At 43.1% G+C, this 21,305-nt stretch overlaps 1 protein-coding gene across 1 annotated transcript in view; it reads right to left on the bottom strand.

Moving 5' to 3' along the window:
- LOC124777479 (PDF receptor-like) overlaps nucleotides 1–21,305 on the bottom strand; it is a gene marked incomplete at its 3' end in the record, with an annotated part of 233,679 nt that overhangs the window by 90,598 nt on the left and 121,776 nt on the right. Inside the window, exon 4 of the mRNA XM_047252914.1 lies at nucleotides 11,479–11,582. Within this exon, the coding sequence (XP_047108870.1) occupies nucleotides 11,479–11,582 (104 nt within the window). The remainder of the gene's footprint in view (nucleotides 1–11,478; nucleotides 11,583–21,305) is intronic.

The following is a 21,305-nucleotide window of genomic DNA, read 5'->3' as shown; positions in this document are numbered from 1 at the left end:
CATAAGGTAAGCAATGAGGAGGTTCTGCGCAGAATCGGAAAGGAATATGTGGAAAACACTGATAAGGAGAAGGGACAGGATGATAAGACATCTTTAAGACATGAGGGAATCTCTTCCACGGTAGTAGAGAGAGCTGTAGAGGGCAAAAATTGTAGAGGAAGACAGACATTGGGATACGTCCAGCAAATAATTGAGGACGTAGATTGAAAGTGATACTCTGAAATGAAGAGGTGAGGTTTTTTTTTTTTTTTTTTTTTTTTTTTGTCATCAGTCTACTGACAGGTTTGATGCGGCCCGCCACGAATTCCTTTCCTGTGCTAACCTCTTCATCTCAGAGTAGCACTTGCAACCTACGTCCTCAATTATTTGCTTGACGTATTCCAATCTCTGTCTTCCTCTACAGTTTTTGCCCTCTACAGCTCCCTCTAGTACCATGGAAGTCATTCCCTCATGTCTTAGCAGATGTCCTATCATCCTGTCCCTTCTCCTTATCAGTGTTTTCCACATATTCCTTTCCTCTCCGATTCTGCGTAGAACCTCCTCATTAATCATACAGATTGAAGAGTAGGGGCGAAAGGCTACAGCCTTGTCTTACACCCTTCTTAATACGAGCACTTCGTTCTTGATCGCCCACTCTTATTATTCCCTCTTGGTTGTTGTACATATTGTATATGACCCGTCTCTCCCTATGGCTTACCCCTACTTTTTTTCAGAATCTCGAACAGCTTGCAACATTTTATATTGTCGAACGCTTTTCCAGGTCGACAAATCCTATGAAAGTGTCTTGATTTTTCTTTAGCCTTGCTTCCATTATTAGCCGTAACGTCAGAATTGACTCTCTCGTCCCATTACTTTTCTTAAAGCCAAACTGATCGTCACCTAGCGCATTCTCAATTTTCTTTTCCATTCTTCTGTATATTATTCTTGCAAGCAGCTTCGATGCATGAGCTGTTAAGCTGATTGTGCGATAATTCTCGCACTTTTCAGCTCTTGCCGTCTTCGGAATTGTGTGGATGATGCTTTTCCGAAAGTCAGAAGGTATATCGCCAGACTCATATATTCTACAGACCAACGTGAATAGTCGTTTTGTAGCCACTTCCCCCAATGATTTTAGAAATTCTGATGGAATGTTATCTATCCCTTCTGCCTTATTTGACCGTAAGTCCTCCAAAGCTCTTTTAAATTCCGATTCTAATACTGGATCCCCTATCTCTTCTAAATCGACTCCTGTTTTATCTTCTATCACATCAGACAAATCTTCACCCTCATAGGGGCTTTCAATGTATTCTTTCCGCCTATCTGCTCTCTCCTCTGCATTTAACAGTGGAATTCCCGTTGCACTCTTAATGTTACCACCGTTGCTTTTAATGTCACCAAAGGTTGTTTGGCTTTCCTGTAGGCTGAGTCTGTCCTTCCGACAATCATATCTTTTACGATGTCTTCACATTTTTCCTGCAGCCATTTCGTCTTAGCTTCCCTGCACTTCCTATTTATTTCATTCCGCAGAGACTTGTATTTCTGTACTCCTGATTTTCCCGGAACATGTTTGTACTTCCTTCCTTTCATCAATCAACTGAAGTATTTCTTCTGTTACCCATGGTTTCTTCTCAGCTACCTTCTTTGTACCTATGTTTTCCTTCCCAACTTCTGTGATGGCCCTTTTTAGAGATGTCCATTCCTCTTCAACTGTACTGTCTACTGCGCTATTCCTTATTGCTGTATCTATAGCGTTAGAGAACTTCAAACGTATCTCGTCATTCCTTAGTATTTCCGTATCCCACTTCTTTGCGTATTGATTCTTCCTGACTAATGTCTTGAACTTCAACCTACTCTTCATAACTACTATATTGTGATCTGAGTCTATATCTGCTCCTGGGTACGCCTTACAATCCAGTATCTCATTTAGGACTCTCAGTCTGACCATGATGTAATCTAATTGAAATCTTCCCGTACCTCCCGGCCTTTTTCAAGTATACCTCCTCCTCTTGTGATTCTTGAACAGGGTATTCGCTATTACTAGCAGAAACTCGTTACAGAAGTCAAATAGTCTTTCACCTCTTTCATTCCTTGTCCCAAGCCCATATTCTCCTGTAACCTTTTCTTCTACTCGTTCCCCTACAACTGCATTCCAGTCGCCCATGACTATTGGATTTTCGTCCCCCTTTACATACTGCATTACCCTTCATTACCCTCATACACTTTCTCTATCTGTTCATCTTCAGCTTGCGACGTCGGCATGTATACCTGAACTATCGTTGTCGGTGTTGGTCTGCTGTCGATTCTGATTAGAACAACCCGGTCACTGAACTGTTCACGGTAACACACCCTCTGCCCTACCTTCCTATTCATAACGAATCCTACACCTGTTATACCATTTTCTGCTGCTGTTGATATTATCCGATACTCATCTGACCAGAAATCCTTGTCTTCCTTCCACTTCACTTCACTGACCCCTACTATATCTAGATTGAGCCTTTGCATTTCCCTTTTCAGATTTTCTAGTTTCCCTACCACGTTCAAGCTTCTGACACTCGACGCCCCGACACGTAGAACGTTATCCTTTCGTTGAGTACAGGAGAGGAATTCTTGGCGGACTGCATCAAACCAATCAGAAGACTGATGACCAAAAAGAAAAAAAACCTTAAAAGTCTAATCTTATGTCAGGTCGCACCTCTTGGAGGAAAACAATATCCATGCCCGCGCCCGTAGCGTATCCCTGAACATTTATACCTTTACCGAGGTGTGAATGCCGTTGATGTTACAGGTACCTATGCGGTATACTTGTGACAGTACAGTTAATTAGATGGGCTGGTAACGGTCACGGTGTGACCATAACCGAGGTCTGATCGCCGTCCCGTTACCAGGGCGGTCGACACGCAAGTTGTAGGTCGCTGTGCGTACGGAGCACGTGCAACGTAGCGCCGGCGAGGGGCATCGTCTGTCTCCTGTATCACGTCGTTCAGTTCCACGTCATTAGCCCAGTCTCCCAGTGAGTACTGGGATACGTCTCGCCCGTTGGCGTGCGCCAGTCCCCGCGATGGTGGCATCGTCCTGCTGCTCAGTAAACTCCGTCTCACAGCCGCGCGTTTTGTGCTCCAGGTCGGGCTGTGGCAGCTGCGTGACGAGAGTGGCTGCGATTAATCCAGCTGGCAGTCACATACTGGGGTCATACTCGTCCTCTGGCTGCACACTTCTCTCGTGCAGCCCTTTTTCTGTGAGCAGACTCCTCGTCTTATTCCTTTTCTGGCATTTCTGTTTGCGTTGCCCGTCTCCCCATAAGAAGTGGGTCTAGGCTCTGTACTATCCTCGTGAAGAGCTGACTGTGCCGTCATTTGCTCCTGACCGCGACATAGTTGTGTAGTGACAGGATGGAGATGCTGCTGGATCGAATGTGACTGCTGCAGTAGAGAATTGGGAACAAAATCAAACAGGCACCAGAGATGAGGGCAGGTTGTGGTCGACACCCACAACATTCCTCAGTGCCTCCAAATATGTGAGAGGGAATGAGATCATCTGCGGCTACATGAGATACCTGGACGAGATGTCAATGAGGGCAGTGTAAGCGAACATGTCCTTGTCCGCAACCGGAGCAGGTCCTCTGCTGTCCGTCGTAAATGACGACTGAGCGGCATCCACCGATGGACAAATATAAAGTATGTGTTTTCGGAGCTCAATACGATCATGACGCACTCTGTTGGGTATGGGATATGTTTTTCCTCCACATGGCTAAGAACTGTGCCATACGGTCGTAAAGCGTGTATGACCGCGGCAGTGGGGATTTCAAAGGGAGTTCGTAAACGCGCACAGTCAGACCTCTCGCACCAGCATGATCAACCGTCACCACACACACGTTCCTTTGAGAATGCCAAAAGCGGAAGCATTCGGTGAATTTGTGTATCGGGCTATCACAAGCAACCACGTCTATGAGCTTGAGGTCAACCATGATAGAGACAATGGACAGATGAATTCCTAGCAGACCTTGTTCTTCTAAGTGCACCACGTAACGCAAAAAGCATTCTTGTTCAAATGCTTCGGGTCGGATGTATTGAGTTTGTAATGTAAATTTGATAGCCACCTTTCGGTACGAAAGAGCCATCGTGCTTCGGGTCGATCTAAATCACATTACTACACAACGCCGCATGCACCTAAACAAATACTCGCTAGTGCAGTGAGGCTCGGTCGGGGAGCACATCCGAGCCGCTACACAGCCGAAGGCCAGGTGGCCTCAGCGAAGAATGGAGGTAATCCTCCTTAGTGTTGGCTCGCAAAACTGAAATGCTAGGACGCCGGAATCGGTCAGTCCTGGTCCTAACTCCGTCTTTATACACTATCTCATCAAAAGTATCCGTACAGCTAGCAATGGACTCTAATACTGGGTGTGTACTTCACTGTATTGACGGCTTGAACTTTACTGGGGACATTTTCAGTGACAGGTGTTTCTTCTGTGCAGAAATATCAACACATTCTTCCTCGACCGCCGAAACTAAAGTAGGTCGATGTTCTAACTCATCAGAAAGGTAATCCATTGGGTTCACCTCTGGAATCAGAGGAGACTAGGGGTCTTATTATTCACAAACTATAGCCCCAAAGAGGCCACATCATGGTGGAGTGAACTGTCGTGCTCCTACAAGTGAGAATCGCCTCCAAAATGTTCCTCTACTACAGTGAAGTGTCAAGGAAACAAGTATAGGCATGCGTATTCAAATACAGATATATGTAAACAGGCAGAATACGGCAGTGCGGTAGGCAACTCCTGTATAAGACAAGTGTCTGCGCAGTTGTTAGATCAGTTACTGCTGCTACAATGGCAGGTTATCATGATTTAACTGAGTTTGAATGTGGTGCTATAGTCGGCGCACCAGCGATGAGGTACAGTATCTACGAGGTAGCGATGAAGTGGGGATTTTCCAGTACGACCATTTCACTAGTGTACCGTGAATATCAGGAATCCGGTAAAACATCAAATCTCCGACATCGGAAAAGTATCCAGCAGAAACTGGACCAACGTCGACTGAAGAGAATCGTTCGACGTGACAGAAGTGTAACCATTCTGCAAATTGCTGCAGATTACAACTGTGGGCCACCAATAAGTGTTAGCGTGAGAACCATTCAACGAAACATCATCGATATGGGCTTTGGAACCGAAGGCCCACTCGTGTACCCTTGATGACTGCACGACAGAAAGCTTTATGCCTCGCCTCGTCCTGTCAACACCGACATTGGACTGTTGATGAATGGAAACACGTTGACCGGTCGGACGAGTCTCGTTGCAAATTGTATCGAGCGGATGGACGTGTACGAGAATGGATACAACCTCATGAATCCGTGGAACCCGCATGTCAACCTCCCGGGGACTGGTGGGGGCTCTCTAATGGTGTGGGGCGTGTGCAGTTGGAGTGATATACGGCCCCTGAAACGTCTAGATAAGACTCTAACAGGTGACACTGTACGTTGGCATCCTGTCTGATCACCTGGATTCATTCATGTCCGTTCTGCATTCCGAAGGACTTGGACGATTTAAGCAGGATAATGCGACACGCAAAACGTTCAGAAATGCTACAGAGTGGCTCTAGGAACACTCTTCTGAGTTTAAACACTTTCGCTGGCTACCAAACTCCCCAGACGTGAACATTATTGAAGCATATCTGGGAAGCCTTGCAACGTGCTGTTCAGAAAAGATCTCCATCTTCTCCTACTCTTACGGATATATGGACAGCCCTGCAGGATTCATAGTGTCAGTTCCCTCTATCACTGCTTCAGACATTAGTCGACTGCATGCCAAATCGTTTTGCGGCACTTCTCAGTGCTCGAGGTGGCCCTACACGATATTAGGCTGGTGTACCAGTTTGTTTGGCTCTTCACTGTATATTCATACTCAATTCCGTGAAATGTGTTCATATCCCTCAGCATTTAGAGTTTTCTTAACAGCAATGAGCAGACCATACCTCAACCAAGAAGAACATCCGCGCATAGTAACACCACGTCTTCCGAACTTCACTCTCGACACCACTTAATGGCACGTGACGTTCTCTTCATATTCGACAAACTCAAACATTTCCACCGCATTGTCGCAGGGTATAGCGTGATTCGTCGTTCCAAATCACACGTTCTCCATTGTCCTGCAGCGTTATTCTTTACACAACTTCAAGTGCGGCTTAGCACTGACTGCAGAAATGTGTGGCTTTTGAGAAGCCGCTCGACCTCATGCACACTCGCTGTGTTAGCTGGACCAGTGGCAGGTCTTTGGAAATCACGAGCGATTCCTGCAGCTGATTTCGTGCCATTCTTTTACAGTCACCCTCCGCAATGCTCGACGGTCCCCTCCGTCAGAACACGAGCTCTACCTGATTATCGTTTAGCTGTGGTTTCCTCCACTGAGTTTCCACTTCACAGTTCCCAGTCGAACTGGTTAGATTCGAAGGGTTGAACTTTCTTCCATGGAATTTACGCTCACGTGACATCCAATAACAGGTCTACGTTCGAGATCTCCGAGGTCTCCTGATCAATCTGTTCTGTTGTTACTTTTGTTTGCCTCCTCTTATACTGGTAGGTCCGCCTCTCTTGACATTTAGTAGTCAATACGTCGTTACGTTGCCCAGATATTGCACATGTATGCATTAAGAACGCCCCACGCTGCTGAGATAAAAAGTGTTTCCTCTTGGTCCTACTTTACAAGACGTAAATAAGGCCAGCTACGATTACTGCCAAATTCTATTTTAAAATAAGCGAGTCAGCAAAACTTCTCCTTGTACAGACTCAAGTTTTACAGCATTTATGGAAGCAATTAAACTTCCGAAAGTCTTCGTACAACGCCCGAGCCTGCATTTAGAGCTCCACACAATAACCGATTCCTTCAGCTGCGCCTCTCATCTTTAGCACATTTCTGGGATAGTTTAGCGAAACTTTTCAGCTTCAACATTAACAACACCTGTATGACACTACTTCTCTTTTCAAGAGTTCCCAATTTCCGTTACAAAAAGTTCGATTAAGGAAAATAGGTGCTTCAGTATCCTGGCTGATAAAAGAGTTAAGCAAAAAAGTAGCAAAATAACGTGCCCTTTTGCGCGCAGTCGTATGCCGAAAACGTTGCTTCGGTTACTCGAGCAGAATATATCTACAATTTTCTGTTCGTTCAGTTCGAGAATAGTTAGACATAAAAGTTGTCGAGATGTGCCAAATTAGTCTACATCACCGAAACTGATACATTCAACACGGTAACGTTTCAGTTATTTCTATATGTAACTTCCGACCTAAGCTGTTTTTATCCCTTTCCTACCTGTGTTAGATGTGTCTTGCCCCACACGGTATATATTTTATTCTTCAAATATATACTAAAGTTATTTGAAATTTCTGCAGGCGTTTCAGATATGCAGTAGCAGAACGTTCTCTCTCTCTCTCTCTCTCTCTCTCTCTCTCTCTCTCTCTCTCTCACACACACACACACACACACACACACAAAAGCAATGATGCTCCCTCATCTGCTAAGGGAGACGCCAGATATGAATAGAGAGCAGAACAAGACCAATATTGAAGGATTCAACAACGACAGCTTATCTGTTATGCCCTTGTCAAGTTTCCGTTAGGAGTGACAGACTCCAGAGAAAGTGTCAGAAGATAATTCGTTCTCCACTTAAAATCCCCATGCCTTTGAATCCCCATGCTTTCGCAAGTTGAAACGAATCCGTTTGCGTGTGGTAACTCTAGCATAGAAAAAAGAAGGGTAGCGTTCATGAGCGCTATGCAGATCGCCCACGCCACACCAGCCGTCCCCCAACCAGCCATTCCTACGTCGCTGAAAGTGAGAGTTTCAGAGATCACTAAACACTGTCATTCCTTGTCATTGGCAATCGGTTTAAAACTCGACAAGCGTGGCCGCTGTCAGTGAATCTAAGGCCATTTAAACTATTGCGAAGTTACCTGCATGGAATGAGTATTTTGAACCGGGTTCCCCGAAAACACCATTTCTTGCACCAGAACATAAAGCTGTACGCCTTCAATGGGCCACAAAACACAAAAAGCGGGAATTAGGTACTTGAAGTGGTGTAGTGTTATCCGACGACCGGGGACTACTCAGGGGTGGGTTAGAAAATTTAAAAAGGGAATTGAACAAGTCGGAGTTAGTTATAGTGGGAATTGATGAAGTTCGGTGGGAGAAAGAACAGGACTTCTGGTCAGATGAGTGCAGAGCTATCAAAATAAATCAAATAGGTTTGATCACTATTGATTAAGAAAATTTGAAAGAATAGGAAAACGGTAATGCAGTCAAACTACTACGAACTGCGTAGTGAACACATTATCGTAGCCAAGATAAACACGAAGCCCACGCCGACCACAAGAGTACAGATTCATATGCTAACCAGTACCGCAAATGAAGAACTTGAAAGAATTTATGGTGAGATAAAAAAAAGTATTCAGATGGTTAAGGGGGAGGAAACTTTTCTTGCTATTGGGAGCAGCAATTAGATAGTAGGAAAAGGAAGAAAAGGAAAAATAGTAGATAACATGGACTCGGGAATAGGTAGACTTTTGCATAATCGTGAAATTCGATTGTATACGAGAAAGACGCCTGAAAACACTGGAAGATCCAGATTATTTATACAAGATATCCCAGGAAGAATAATCAATATTCAGGGATATGACAGCAACGCTCATTTGAATCGAAATGCCTTACTCGGAGTGCTTTGCGAGATAGATCACTTGTGACGTACATTTGTTTTTGGGATAGTGGGCCACCCGTACCTATCTTCCCCACTGGACCTCTTTGACGTTTTATTCTGTCCCAGTCAAGCTCGTTTCTTTCGATCTCTTTGCTCAGTATGTCTAGCCCGTCGATAGCGCATTTGTCCGCGGTGTGCTGTGAGTGCAGTAGTTGGATGGAATGGTATGGTAGTAGAGAGAACCATCGGTTAACTGTGTCTGTACTCGCGCTGCCTAAAGTGCAACACATCTACACTAATAAAGAATATGCAGATGAGCTGTATGTTTGCTGCGTGGTAGTACACGACAGTAGTACACCTGCTGATGTCGAAAAATACCATCAGGGATCTCCGAAACGCCGAATTCCTGACTGCGGGTGTTTACCATAGTGTTAATCACATTGCTTGAAACCGTTCCCACTTTTCTTCTGAATGCTTGGTTGTACGACCTGTACAGAAACAGCAATACATGTTTAAAGTTGTGCAGCGTAGTCCTTTCAGCACACCGCGACTTACTGTGCGTATCAAACTCTCACGAGCACTTGTATGGTGAACTCTACTCATTTCACGTAAAACATGTCAGGCTCACATTCGCAACATGCAACACAACTTGAATTTTTCCACTGGTTCAAAGACAATCGTGATTTGCATCCATTCCCCTATTCACCGATGAAGCAACGTATACACGGAATGGAATCAAGAACAAAGATGATAGTCATCGGCGGTCGCAGGGAAATCCACACACTACACCGAAAGCCAATTTTCGACTTCGGTTATCGATCAACCTTTGGTGCGGCATGATGGGTAACGTGTTGATAGGTCCATCCATTTTAAAAGAGCGTATGGCTGGATGAAATGACATGCATTTATTGGAAAATTAGTTTGTTGAAGAGCTTGACGGCGTTCCTTTCACCACGACTGCAATGTACTTCCGGCATGATGCAGACTTCCCTCATTTTACCAAAATGGTAAGACAACATTTCAATCGTAGTCACCCTAATTGCTGGATTGGACGTGGTAGGACAATTTACTGGCCACCTGCATCGTTAGATCTTTCACCTCTACATTTCTTAATTTTTTATTTATTTACTTTTTTGTGGGGATGGATGTAATTTTAGGTGTAAAGGCTAAAGGTGAGTACACGATGTGGCCTCCTTGGTCGCTTCATTGGACGCTGCTGCCCTGATTAGGAAACGCGCAGAACAACTCAAACAACACAACATCTCCCAAGAACGCACAAATGCTCTGAAGTAGACGGTTTGATATTTGAATATTTACTGTGAGCTGTAATAAAGCTGTAATGAGACGTGTACGATAGCGCTTGGAGGTGAATATGTTAAAAATACGTACAGGCTGACAACTGTTGAACTATATGAGAAAAACGTAAATTAGTTACAAACTAGGGCGTACACACACTTTATTCAACATGTAAACGTCACTAGAGATATCCGGATTTAGGTTACACGTTCGATATGCCTGCCATCATTGACGATGATGTGGCGCAGATGAATAGTAAAATCTGCGTGACCCGCTCAAGTGTCGATGATCTCCTGAATGGCTTTTTTCAGCTCTACAATGGATTTAGGGCTGTCACTGTCTTTAATGTACGCCCAGAAAAAAAGTGTTCAGATCCGGAGAGGCCGATGCCGGTGGCCTCTGGGTACCCCAGAGCCAGAATGCGGCCTCCAAAGTGCTCCTCCAGGACATGGAACACTCTCTTGCTTTGACGGGGTCGAGCTCCGTTTTGTATGAACCACACCTTGTCGAAATCAGAATCACTTTGAATAATAGAGATGAAATCATATTCCAAAACATTCACGAACCGTTCGGTAGTCACCGTGCCATCAAGGAATATCGCACCGACGATTCCGTGACTGGACATTGCACACCACACAGTCACTCGTTGAGGGTGGAGAGACGTCTCGATTGCGAAACGCGGGTGCTCAGTCCTCCAAATTAGCTAATTTTGCATATTGACGAGCCCATCCAAATGAAAGTGAGCTTCATCGCTATACCAATGCGTCTGCGCATACTAATTCCCATAATGTCCCGCAACCAATCCTGCAGTTTTAACGTTCTAACGCAAACCGTTCAGAAGTTATAACGATTTTATTTCATGTAGTTCAATAATGGTCACACTGTATTTGTCAGTTGATGGATTGTAAAACGCATGTTGTAACTTTTACTAATGTTGTAGATATTTACACGTGTAAATCTTATAGTGTATTGAATAACATACAAAATAAATAACAATGTACATTAAATGTATTCTATGTCAAAAACCTTTTTGGAAAAGAGCACTTTTCCGTAGGACGCTTTTTGCTTCTTATGATCGTCCCTTGTCAGACTCTTGGACGCTGAAAATTCCTCCTGAGACACTCTGACTCTGAGCACAATTTATTCGTTATGAACTGTAGATTGAACGGAAGAAATTGTAAATATGTGGCGAAGTGAGGAGATGGAACTTGGATAAGATGAAAGACCCAGAAGTTGTTGGGAGAGTCATAGGAAGTACGAGGCAACGACTGACCGAAACAGGAGAAAGGAGTACACTAAAAGGTTAATGGTTACTTTGTGAGACAAAATAGTGAAAAGAGTAGAGGATAAAATAGCTAAAAACATTAGGGGTAATGTTAATCCTTGGATATCAAGACGATATTGAATTTAAGTGATGAAAGGAAACAGTACAAAAATGCAGCAAACTATGCAGACAAAATGGGATACAGACTACTAAAAATGAGAACGAAAGTAATCAGAACCTTCATATTGAGTTAAGACCCACCTGAAACGGTAGAATATGGCGAGCGAGACGAGCAGGGCAGCCAGGGACACGCTGAAGCCCACGATCTCCAGCGTCCGCGTCCGCTCTGCGATCGCCAGTTTCACCTGGAAGCACAGAGAGACACAAGGCCATAACAGCAGGTTCCGGGCACAACAGATTCCACGGCATGCACAAAATTGTCAGGAAGTAACACATTGCAGTAGCAAAGGAGTTGGAAGAGCAGTTGAACGCAGTGAACAGTGTCTTGAAAGGAGGATATAAGATGAACATCAACAAAAGCTAATAAGGCAATAAAAGTGTTTCTAAAGAAGAGAAATTTGTTAACATTTATTATAGATTTAAGTGTTAGAAATTTCTTTCTGAAAGGAGTATTATGGTGTGTAGCTATGTGTAGAAGTGAAATATGGACGATACACAGTTAAGTTAAGAAGTGAATAGAAGATTTGGAAATGTGGTGTTACTGGAGAACGCTGAAGATTAGATGGGTTGATAACGTAACGCATGAGAAGATACTCAAGAGAACCGGGCAGAAAAGAAATTCGCGGCACAGCCTGACCTGAGGAAGCGATCACCTAATAGGACACCTTCTTAGACGTGTAGGTATCACCAGTTTAGTATTAGAGGGAAGTGTGTGTGTGTGGGGGGGGGGGGGGGGGGGATATCGTAGAGGGAGACAAAGAGGTGAATACAGTAACCAGATTCAGAAGGATAAAAGTTGCACTAGTCATTTCGGGACAAAGAGGCATGCAGAGGATAGAGTAACATAGAGCTGCATCAAACCAGACATCGGAGAGAAGATCTCAATAAAAGCAGTCATTGTGCTTTTACTTAGGCAAACATATAAAGGTTTTGCTTTCTCTGCAGTAATGAAACTAATAGATATTTTGATTCGTCCAATGAGTGCTTATAAGGCAAAATGTAAACGTGTTGAGCAAGCGTTTAAAGGCAAGAATGGTAGGTTAATAGTATGTTAACTGTGAATATAACAAATTTGAATTGAAAAAGACAGCCAATCGTAATCAGTCTTCATTGGTTAGTCAATGACTATACTATAGTACAATATACTAATATTATTTTTCAACCGATTCGGACTGAACAAAGAACACCCTTGTCAGTCAGAGAATGTAGCCATAGCTGCAGTATATCGATTCCTTTCACTCATTCTCACACATGCTCCACAGAGAAACAGCTCCAGACTATCGTGTTAGCTCGTATTTAGCGATCGTTACTGAATAATCAAGTATCCATGGAGAGAACTGGAAGCATTCACTCATCTTAGTCACACTAATGAAGAAACCGTTCTCAAATGAACTATCTTCGGTTGAACTGCAGATTATTCAACTAATAGCCATTGGTTTCGGTATTTCGAAAGATGCTGGGAGCCAGATGTGCAGAAAAGTTAAGAACAAAGTTTTTTTTAGGTCCCAACGTAACGACTATCCACAAGAGATAGGATAGGTATTTTCTGGGTACATGTTTTGCCCTTTTATCAACGTAAAAAATAAGAAGTCCCCAAATTAAGCGGGTAAAAAGGAATACAAACGCATAAAAATGAGATTGTGGTTAAACAGAAATGTCTAGGGCACAAGCGTAAATCCTTAGAAGTACGGATATCTGCAGAAAACGTGGATGACGCTTATAAATATACCTTTGGAAAAATGAGATGTAGCTATCTGGACATAGTGAGCTCAAATGCTGCGTCCTTACTGAGCAAGAAAGGGAGTGGTAAAAGGTGGAGCATTATACACCCTAAGGAATAAAACCGATGCACCACGAAGGAATTACGCAAATGGGTCGCAGATCGATAAATGGGACGTACACGTAAAGACACACAAAAGATTGTAAAATCACACGTTTTATCTAACACAAAGAGCTTCACGAACTCAGGAAGTCAATGAAGTTTTGTTCCACTTCTGGCCCTTATGGAAGCAGTTTTCGACTTGGCATTGATGTTCGAAATCCAGTTGACGCGGTAGATCGTCAAAATCCCGAGATGGTTGGAGGCTCATGCCCATAATGCTGCAAACGTTCTCAGTTGGGGAGAGACCCGATGAACTTGTTGACCAAGGTACAGTTTGACAGGCATGAAGACAAACGTTATAAATTCTTTTAGTGTGCGGGCGGGCGTAATTTTGCTCCAGTGTAAGCGCAGAATGGCTTGCCATGAAGGGCAACAAAACCTTGCACAGAATATCGGCGACGTACCACTGCGCTGTAAGGGCGCCGTGGGTGACAACCAGAGGAGTCCTTCTGTGAAAACAACTGGCACCCCAGACCATCACTCCTTGCTTTGAAGGGGTTAGGCAGGCGACAGCTGTGCTGAAGTACCACCACTGTCCAGGGCGTCTCCAGACATGTCCTCGGCCTGGAATGGAATAAGGGGCTGATCGCTCCGTAGTTTTGGTCCCTTCACCCCCTAAACCAACCAATCCAAGCAACCATTAAGCCTGAAAACACACTGACCGGAGCAGAAATGTCTTCAGTCGTGCGTCCCGCTTCGAAATTAGCCTCGATGACCAGTGAGACGTCCCGGACGGCAGTGGGGTAGCAACCCGAGTGCCGCCCGCCGTACGCACCGACACCTGTGAATGATGGCCTGGGTGCCATTTCTTTTCATAGCAGGACCCCCTTGGTTGTCATTCGCAGCACTCTTATAGCACAACAGCATGTCGATGATTTTACATGCTGTGTTTTGTTGCCCTTCATAGCAAGCCATCTCGGGATTACATTTCAACAAGGTAATGCACTTCCACAAACGTCACGAGATTATACTGCTTGTTTACTTTGTCCAGCAAGATCGACGAACCTATCCCAATTGAGAGAACCTTTGGAGCATTATGGGCAAGGCCCTCCAACCAGCTTGAGATTTTCACTATCTAAGGCTCCAATTGGACAGAATTTGGCACGCTACCCCTCAGAGGACGTTGAAGAACTTTATGACAAACGAGAAGGCGTGTAACTGTTGTATGAGGGCCAGAGGTGCACCAACGGTTTATTGATTCGTTCAGTTCGTAAAGTTCTTTCTCCTGAATGAATCAGCCAATTTCTTTGAAATTGTAATCATTTGTTTGTCAGTACATGTACATCGCATGTTCCGATTTCCTTCCCGTATTTGCATAATTCCTTAGCGATGCGTCCTTTCTTTCTTTATTCTTCTTCTTCTTCTTCTTCATCTTCTCTCTCTCTCTCTCTCTCTCTCTCTCTCCCTCTCTCTCTCCCTCTCTGCTAGATTGCACGTGTGTAGAGGAAAGAAGCTTGTATAGAACTTTATAGAAGGAAACAGGAAAGGGAAGAAGGTGAGATGGGAAGTGCAGCATTGCTATATACATGCGTGCATAATTGCTGTTGTGAGTTTCGTTTCAGTATGAGGAATACTCGACATTTTCCTCACAGCAAATAAAAATGTTGACAGCTGTAAGCGGAAAGTACAAGAATTTGTAAGTTCAAGGGTAGTCGATTACATTACGGTTCTGTCAAAGACGGGAAAGGCGTTCAATGACTGGATAGTGTCTCGAAAATATATGATGAATATAAATAAAAGTAAAACGATTGTAATGGAGTGTAGTTGAATGGACTCTGGTTACACCAAGGGAATTAGATTAAGAAGTGAGATACTGAAAGTAACAGAAAATTTTGGTATTTTCACAGCAAAATAACTGACCACATTAGATGTGAATAGAAAATAAAAGAAGACAAACAATAGCTAGAATTTTTTTTTGAAAACGTAAATATGTAATAATCGAATATAAATTCAAATGTAAGGAAGTCGTTTCTAAAATTATTCATTTGGATTGCAGCCTTGTATGGCACTGAGTGGCTCAGGAACAGCTATAGAAGAATGCTAAAGATCAGATAGTCTCAGAAAGAAGTAACGAGTCAAACAGTCTTATGGCACAACTTGACTAAAAGAAGTGAACGACTGATAGGACACGTTCTGAGGCATCAACGAATACATACTCTGGTAACGGAGGTTAGTTTAAAGTGTAAACATTGTCGTGGGAGATCTTGACATGACTGTACTGAGCAGGAATAGACGAATGTAGGCTACAGCAGTTACTCGGAGATGAAGAGAGTAGCGCAGGAGAGGCTAGGCTGAAGAATTGTATCAAACGATTCTCTGCAGACCACAAGAACGACGTTAAACCCGTCTTTGATTAGCTGCCACGGACTATGATGGTAATATGTACGGTTTTGCAAGTAATTGAATTTCTTCAGTATGGATATTATGTGTATTCTCACTGCGTAATCTGTGGTATGTTTCACTCCCATTTATGTCTCTATACTTGATAATAAACCATGAATAATATCCAAAAGTAAGTTTATGACATTTGTTTCTTTAGATCAGTAGGCACGCCGAAATTGGAGCAAACAAACTGTGTTGTCAACGAACAGAGGACACAATACTCAACGAGTGAGCCAACGACTTGAATTTGACGACGGTATGGCATCCACCTCGTTAACTGGAAACTAGAGATGGTAGTCTCTGCACAAGTTCTGATACGGGCTCTCTCTCTCCCAGCTCTGTTTCCGCAAAAGCCACGCGAGCTTCCCTTGGTTAGAGCAACCTTCCTCATGTACAAGTCGAAGATATTTTAAAGCATCACCGACTGTGCTAACCTCTGTGTTGAAGTTAGCAAACATTTGCTACAGTTCCTAGGTTTTCTTTACTAAGCTTTGAGCCGGCATATACAGGGAAGCTCATGGCGTTAACTGGTAAGGTGGAGGTTTATTGTTCCTGATATGCTAAGGCATTTTCTAGTTTCCATTATTTTTAAGTACTAAGGGAATTTCAGATAGACTCGTTGAAAGGAGAGTCGTTTAAACAAAGAATTTACGAGGTGGTGTTCGATTTGGTGAAGACCGAAGAGCACTAATAATGCAGGAAAGAAACAGTAACTAGCCTCTCTTCAGCAAGAAAAGGCATTAGTTAGGTATTAGTACTAAAAGAAGCAAATACGTATAAAACATGAAAAAAACAGCAGTTGCTCTACTTGCATCGTTACCATTATGAAAACAATCGTAGAGTTCATTCATAGGCAACTTTAATTGAACATTGTCAAAACGATTCTCGTGTGAATGAAAAATAATTGGGACTGAACAGAAGAGAGAGATCTCGCAAACTGAACGAGTTCCATGTACATTCTCTAACAATGCACCTCATATTCCAACTTCAGTGCCACAGCAACCTAGTTCTCCGCTTTGTGGTTACTCCCGAAGATATCAGCAGTTCGAGTTCGTTCGCAGAAGAGGAAAAGGGACTCAGCTGCCATTCTAACAAGTAACCTTGACCGATCGTTGTGGCCGAGCGGTTCTAGGCGCTTCAGTCTGGAATCGTGTGACCGCTACGGTCGCAGGTTCGAATCCTGCCTCGGGCATCGAAGTGTGTATAGTTAGGTTTAAGTAGTTCTAAGTTCTAGGGGACTGATGACTTCAGATGTAAAGTCCCATGGTCCTCAGAGCAATTTCAACCATTTGAACATGTAACCCAATTACGCAACAGCTGACTGAAGAGAAGAATTTGAAAGCAGCGAAACAAAAGGAAAACGGAATGCAAGAGAATGCGCAGAGTACGACAAACAGAGCGCAGAGGAAACTTGCTGCTTCGGATAAGCAAAGGGAGACTGACAGTAAAAGGAGGAAAGTTTGTGTTCTGGAGGACACATACAGCTAGGATGAAAATGAAGGAGGTGACGATGAATGCATGTATTGTAAGGCTGAATGGTCAACAAGCGATGAAGGACAGATCTTGGCGTGAATGGTCTTATGAAGAGCGTGCTGGAGTTAACGATAACTGTGACGATTTCACTTGTGAATTATGTATAATTAAATGTAGGAAGTAAACTCATGCAACTATTCCTGCGTTTCCCTAAGAACTGATAATTTAATTTCAAAAATGTTATTTTAATATTTGTTTGTGATAATATTTTCATTTCATTAGTAACGTTTTATTGGCATATGTAGCCTATAACTTTATTGAAATTATCTACTACACTGAATTATGGTTTGGCTTAAGTCTAGAAGCAATTATTAAATACTATTTGCATTTTTCACCAAGGGACCACATTATCCATGTTCGTATGGCGAAGTGGTCGTTTTGCAGACACTCATATTATTGTTATTAACATGGACGTGTGTAAGTTTATAATATTTATAAAAATGGTTTAAGAGTATATACAACAGTACCTGCAGTGATGAAGTTACAAACAATAAGTCTTAAAGGCGTGTCAATTATAACGCTTTATTCCTGAAGGCGACCAAACTGTGATCCCCTCTCGCGGTACATAGACGTGGTCGACTGTAACCTGCCTGATCTTGCGTCACATCAGACCTCTGTCAGATCCGAAAGTCTCAGAAATTTGGCTATTGGACAGTTCGATCATCCTGCCAGACGAAGACGCATATTGAGAGCCCTCTCCAACTCTGTCACATGCTGATAACGTTTCTCATATGCGTACGCGCCATCTCCTTATCCTAAGTGATATCTCCACATCTGGGTCTGTTCACGCATCTTACTTACTCTACGAGGCCTGGTAACAACGTTAAACATGGAAAACACACTGCCCTCTGGTGACCGTTCTATCACAGGGAATTGCAGCTCTAATCAATTACATACGTGTAGATGATGAGCATGTGCACGTAGTTACACTGATATCCGACGAGGTCTTTGCGAGTGCTTCACTATTTTTTGGCAGGCAGTGTATTTTTTGTTCAGTATGGGTCACTTCACACTATGACGCACTTTACTCGACACGTGTGACCACGGGTTTCTTTCACTCCTCAAGACTTACACGTATGTTGTTTTCTTTCAGGCTACAGAATCACGCATCCATTTCTGCCTGCCACCATTGTGGCATCATATGTCTTTAGTTAACTGCTTGTCCACTACTGCTGAGTAGCTAGATGTAGACAAAATTGTCACAAAATGATGGCGTAACACTACTACTGCGTTGTATCTATTAAGCAAATAATACAGCCTGGAGAGAACCAGACTGTATCTTAATAGGACGGCAATAACCAACAGAAAAGCGAGTTTTCGTCATTCACCCCTTCTTTGGATAGCATTGACACCTATTCCGTGTTAAAATTTCAGTAATTTTAAACAAACCAATGCCATGCATGTCTTGTCTCTCTGACAGGCTATATCAGCGTTCCTTCTCTCCACCTGTTATTCACAGACAATTGCCTGCGCTCAAAGGGTTCTTCGTGCTCCTGCAACGTGCTCCTTCGTTTGGAACGTTGGATCACAGCCGTCCGCGCTGCAGATGTCAATCATTAGTATACTTCCTGACAAAAAAAGCGGAGCACCCGGAAGGGGAGGAGGAGATGAAAAGTAAACTCCTCGGATTGAGGGTGCATGATGTTATTTCAGCGATTGCAAAATCGATACAAATTTCCAAATAGCTTGGCAGTATGACTCCGCTTATCAGTAGCCTTTCTGGACTGGATGTATACACTGGTCCCATTGGGAAAGGTGCGAAAATCAGCTGTATAATTTCATGAAGCAGGCTGACTCAGACATGTTGTAACTGATTCTTGATCTCCTTGTTGCTGGCAGTGGGACGTAGTTTATTTTCCAGTTCCTACTTGCTATATCTGGGAGAACTCTGGGGATGTTACAGGCCACTGGGTGTCTGAACATCACGCGAATACTTCATACAGAATGCTCCATGTGTGGATGAGCATTGTCCTGTTGACATTTCAGGCATTGGGTGCCCCTGACGTGGCGTTGTATTGTCAAAGTTTTCACTACCAGGTGTAATGTGAAGTCATGACTCCCCACACTACGACTCGAGTAGTAACACTGCAGTGCCTCTGCAAAACGTTGCAAAAACTGGTTCGACCTCTCCCCAGGTCACCGCAGTAGGAGCCGACGCTCGTCGTGTAGGATAGTACACACCCACGATTCATCGCTAAACCTAGTGCGATGCCAGTCACGAGCAGGCCATGCTTACCGCTTGTGCCACTGCTCCAAACGCAGCTGTTTGTGTTGCACTGTTAACGTCAGATTACCCGTGCGACGGTAGTTACCTAGATCGGCTGCCGGTAGTCTGTGACCAGTGGTACGGGATTATACAGAATGCTGCGGAGCGACCGTTAATTACTGTCGGAGGCCAGTCGCAGATGTGAAGGGATTATGATGTGCTTTGTGCACAATGTTACGATCCTCCCTATGGTGGTCATATACGGCCCACAAGCGCCTATACGACGAGTTGTCTGCTATCACGTTCCCATCCAGTCTAACATCGGGGAACTACAGCATCCGAATACCCTACAGTTAGGACACATTTCAACTATGCCACGTGCTGATAATGCTGTCTCAGAAAAGTATACGGCATAGCCGCGTCTTTCACAGACATTACTCATCATTTTTATTTTATTCTATTTTACACTTTTGGTTCCGTAGTAACAAATTAGGAGCAAATCTCCATGGCTGCGGAATGAGTCAGTACATGAAATTAATATCAGAAAAGTAACATTTGATATCATAAACGGTACCCGAATTTTGTGAAGACGACAACTTGCGAGTGTACATTAGCATAATAAATAATATAACAGTGGAATTAATTTTTTCTAGGAACTCCGTGACAGACTAGAAGGAGTGAGCCAAGAGGAATTTCTTCAATTTAGACTTGAAAGGGCGGGGGTTATTGCTAAGATTTTTTAATTCATGAAGTATCTCACAGAAAATGGAAGAAGTACAATACAGCACATAATTGTGAAAAAGAGTCAAGGAGGTGTTATCCAAATGCAGACTGCGTCTAATGTTAACTGAGTGTAAGCTGTTAATTCTCGGGAAAAAGTTCATATTTTTAAAAAAATATTGAGAAGACGGTACTCGTTAATAGGGGTCGACAAGAAGTTTGTGAACTTGAACTACATACTGTTCAAGCTGCTGCTTTCTGAGCCATATATACCCATTGTGAATGGGAAGTGTTATCCTAGAATTAATGCCATATGACATAAGAGAATGAAAATAAGTAAAGTAGACTAATTTTCGCGATGGAACTGTCACCTATTGCAGATAGAGGTGGACATAGCAACATTCAAATTTTGAAGAAGATCCCGAACGTGAGTTTCCAATATCAGCTTATTATCTGTCTGAATACCTATAAATCTGAACTGTTCAGACTCGTTAAATTGTTATCATCAAAATATTATTTTTAGTGGACGTTGTTTATTGGAAACTGTAACAACTGAATCCTGCTGTGATTTAGCTTCAGTTTATTTTCTACACGAAATGAACCCATATCGTGAAATGCACTCTTAGGTACTCCGCCTATGTTGCACTCTACTGTCTTCATTAAAAAGCAAATGATATCAGCGACTATAAATGTTGTAAATTCAGCATTTATTCTCTGACGGAAAAATATTCTTACACCAAAAAGTAATTAATGTAGAGTAACGAAATTTCTGGAATAGATTTGTCTAGGTAACATATTTAAGTGATTAACATTGCAAGATCACAGGCTGTTGTAAGCGCGAGATAAGCCATTGTAAATGTAAAATTCCGGTACATTAATAACCTGTGTAACAGTCACAATGTTCAGTGTAAGCATGCAGACGTGTTCAACGTTGTACAACCTCGTTCACACTTATTGAGATACTGACAATGGCGTCTTTGTCGCCTTAAGGTCATTCTTGCCTAACATCAACAAACCACGTCCATTCTCGAGGGAAAATAATGCTCACTACCGTTACAGCTCGTATTTAAATAAAACATTATTTCCATCCTCATAGCGACTCTGCTAGCACCACTCTTATGCGACCGGCGCAAATATGGAGCAGACATCATCTTTCAGATGTAGGAACACGCCTACCAACTTCCG

This window comes from Schistocerca piceifrons, chromosome 2 (assembly GCF_021461385.2).
Source record: "Schistocerca piceifrons isolate TAMUIC-IGC-003096 chromosome 2, iqSchPice1.1, whole genome shotgun sequence".
In the NCBI taxonomy this organism is placed as follows: Eukaryota; Metazoa; Arthropoda; class Insecta; order Orthoptera; family Acrididae; genus Schistocerca; species Schistocerca piceifrons.
Note: the sequence above shows the minus strand (reverse complement) of the source record. Positions and strands in the feature narration are given on the sequence as shown.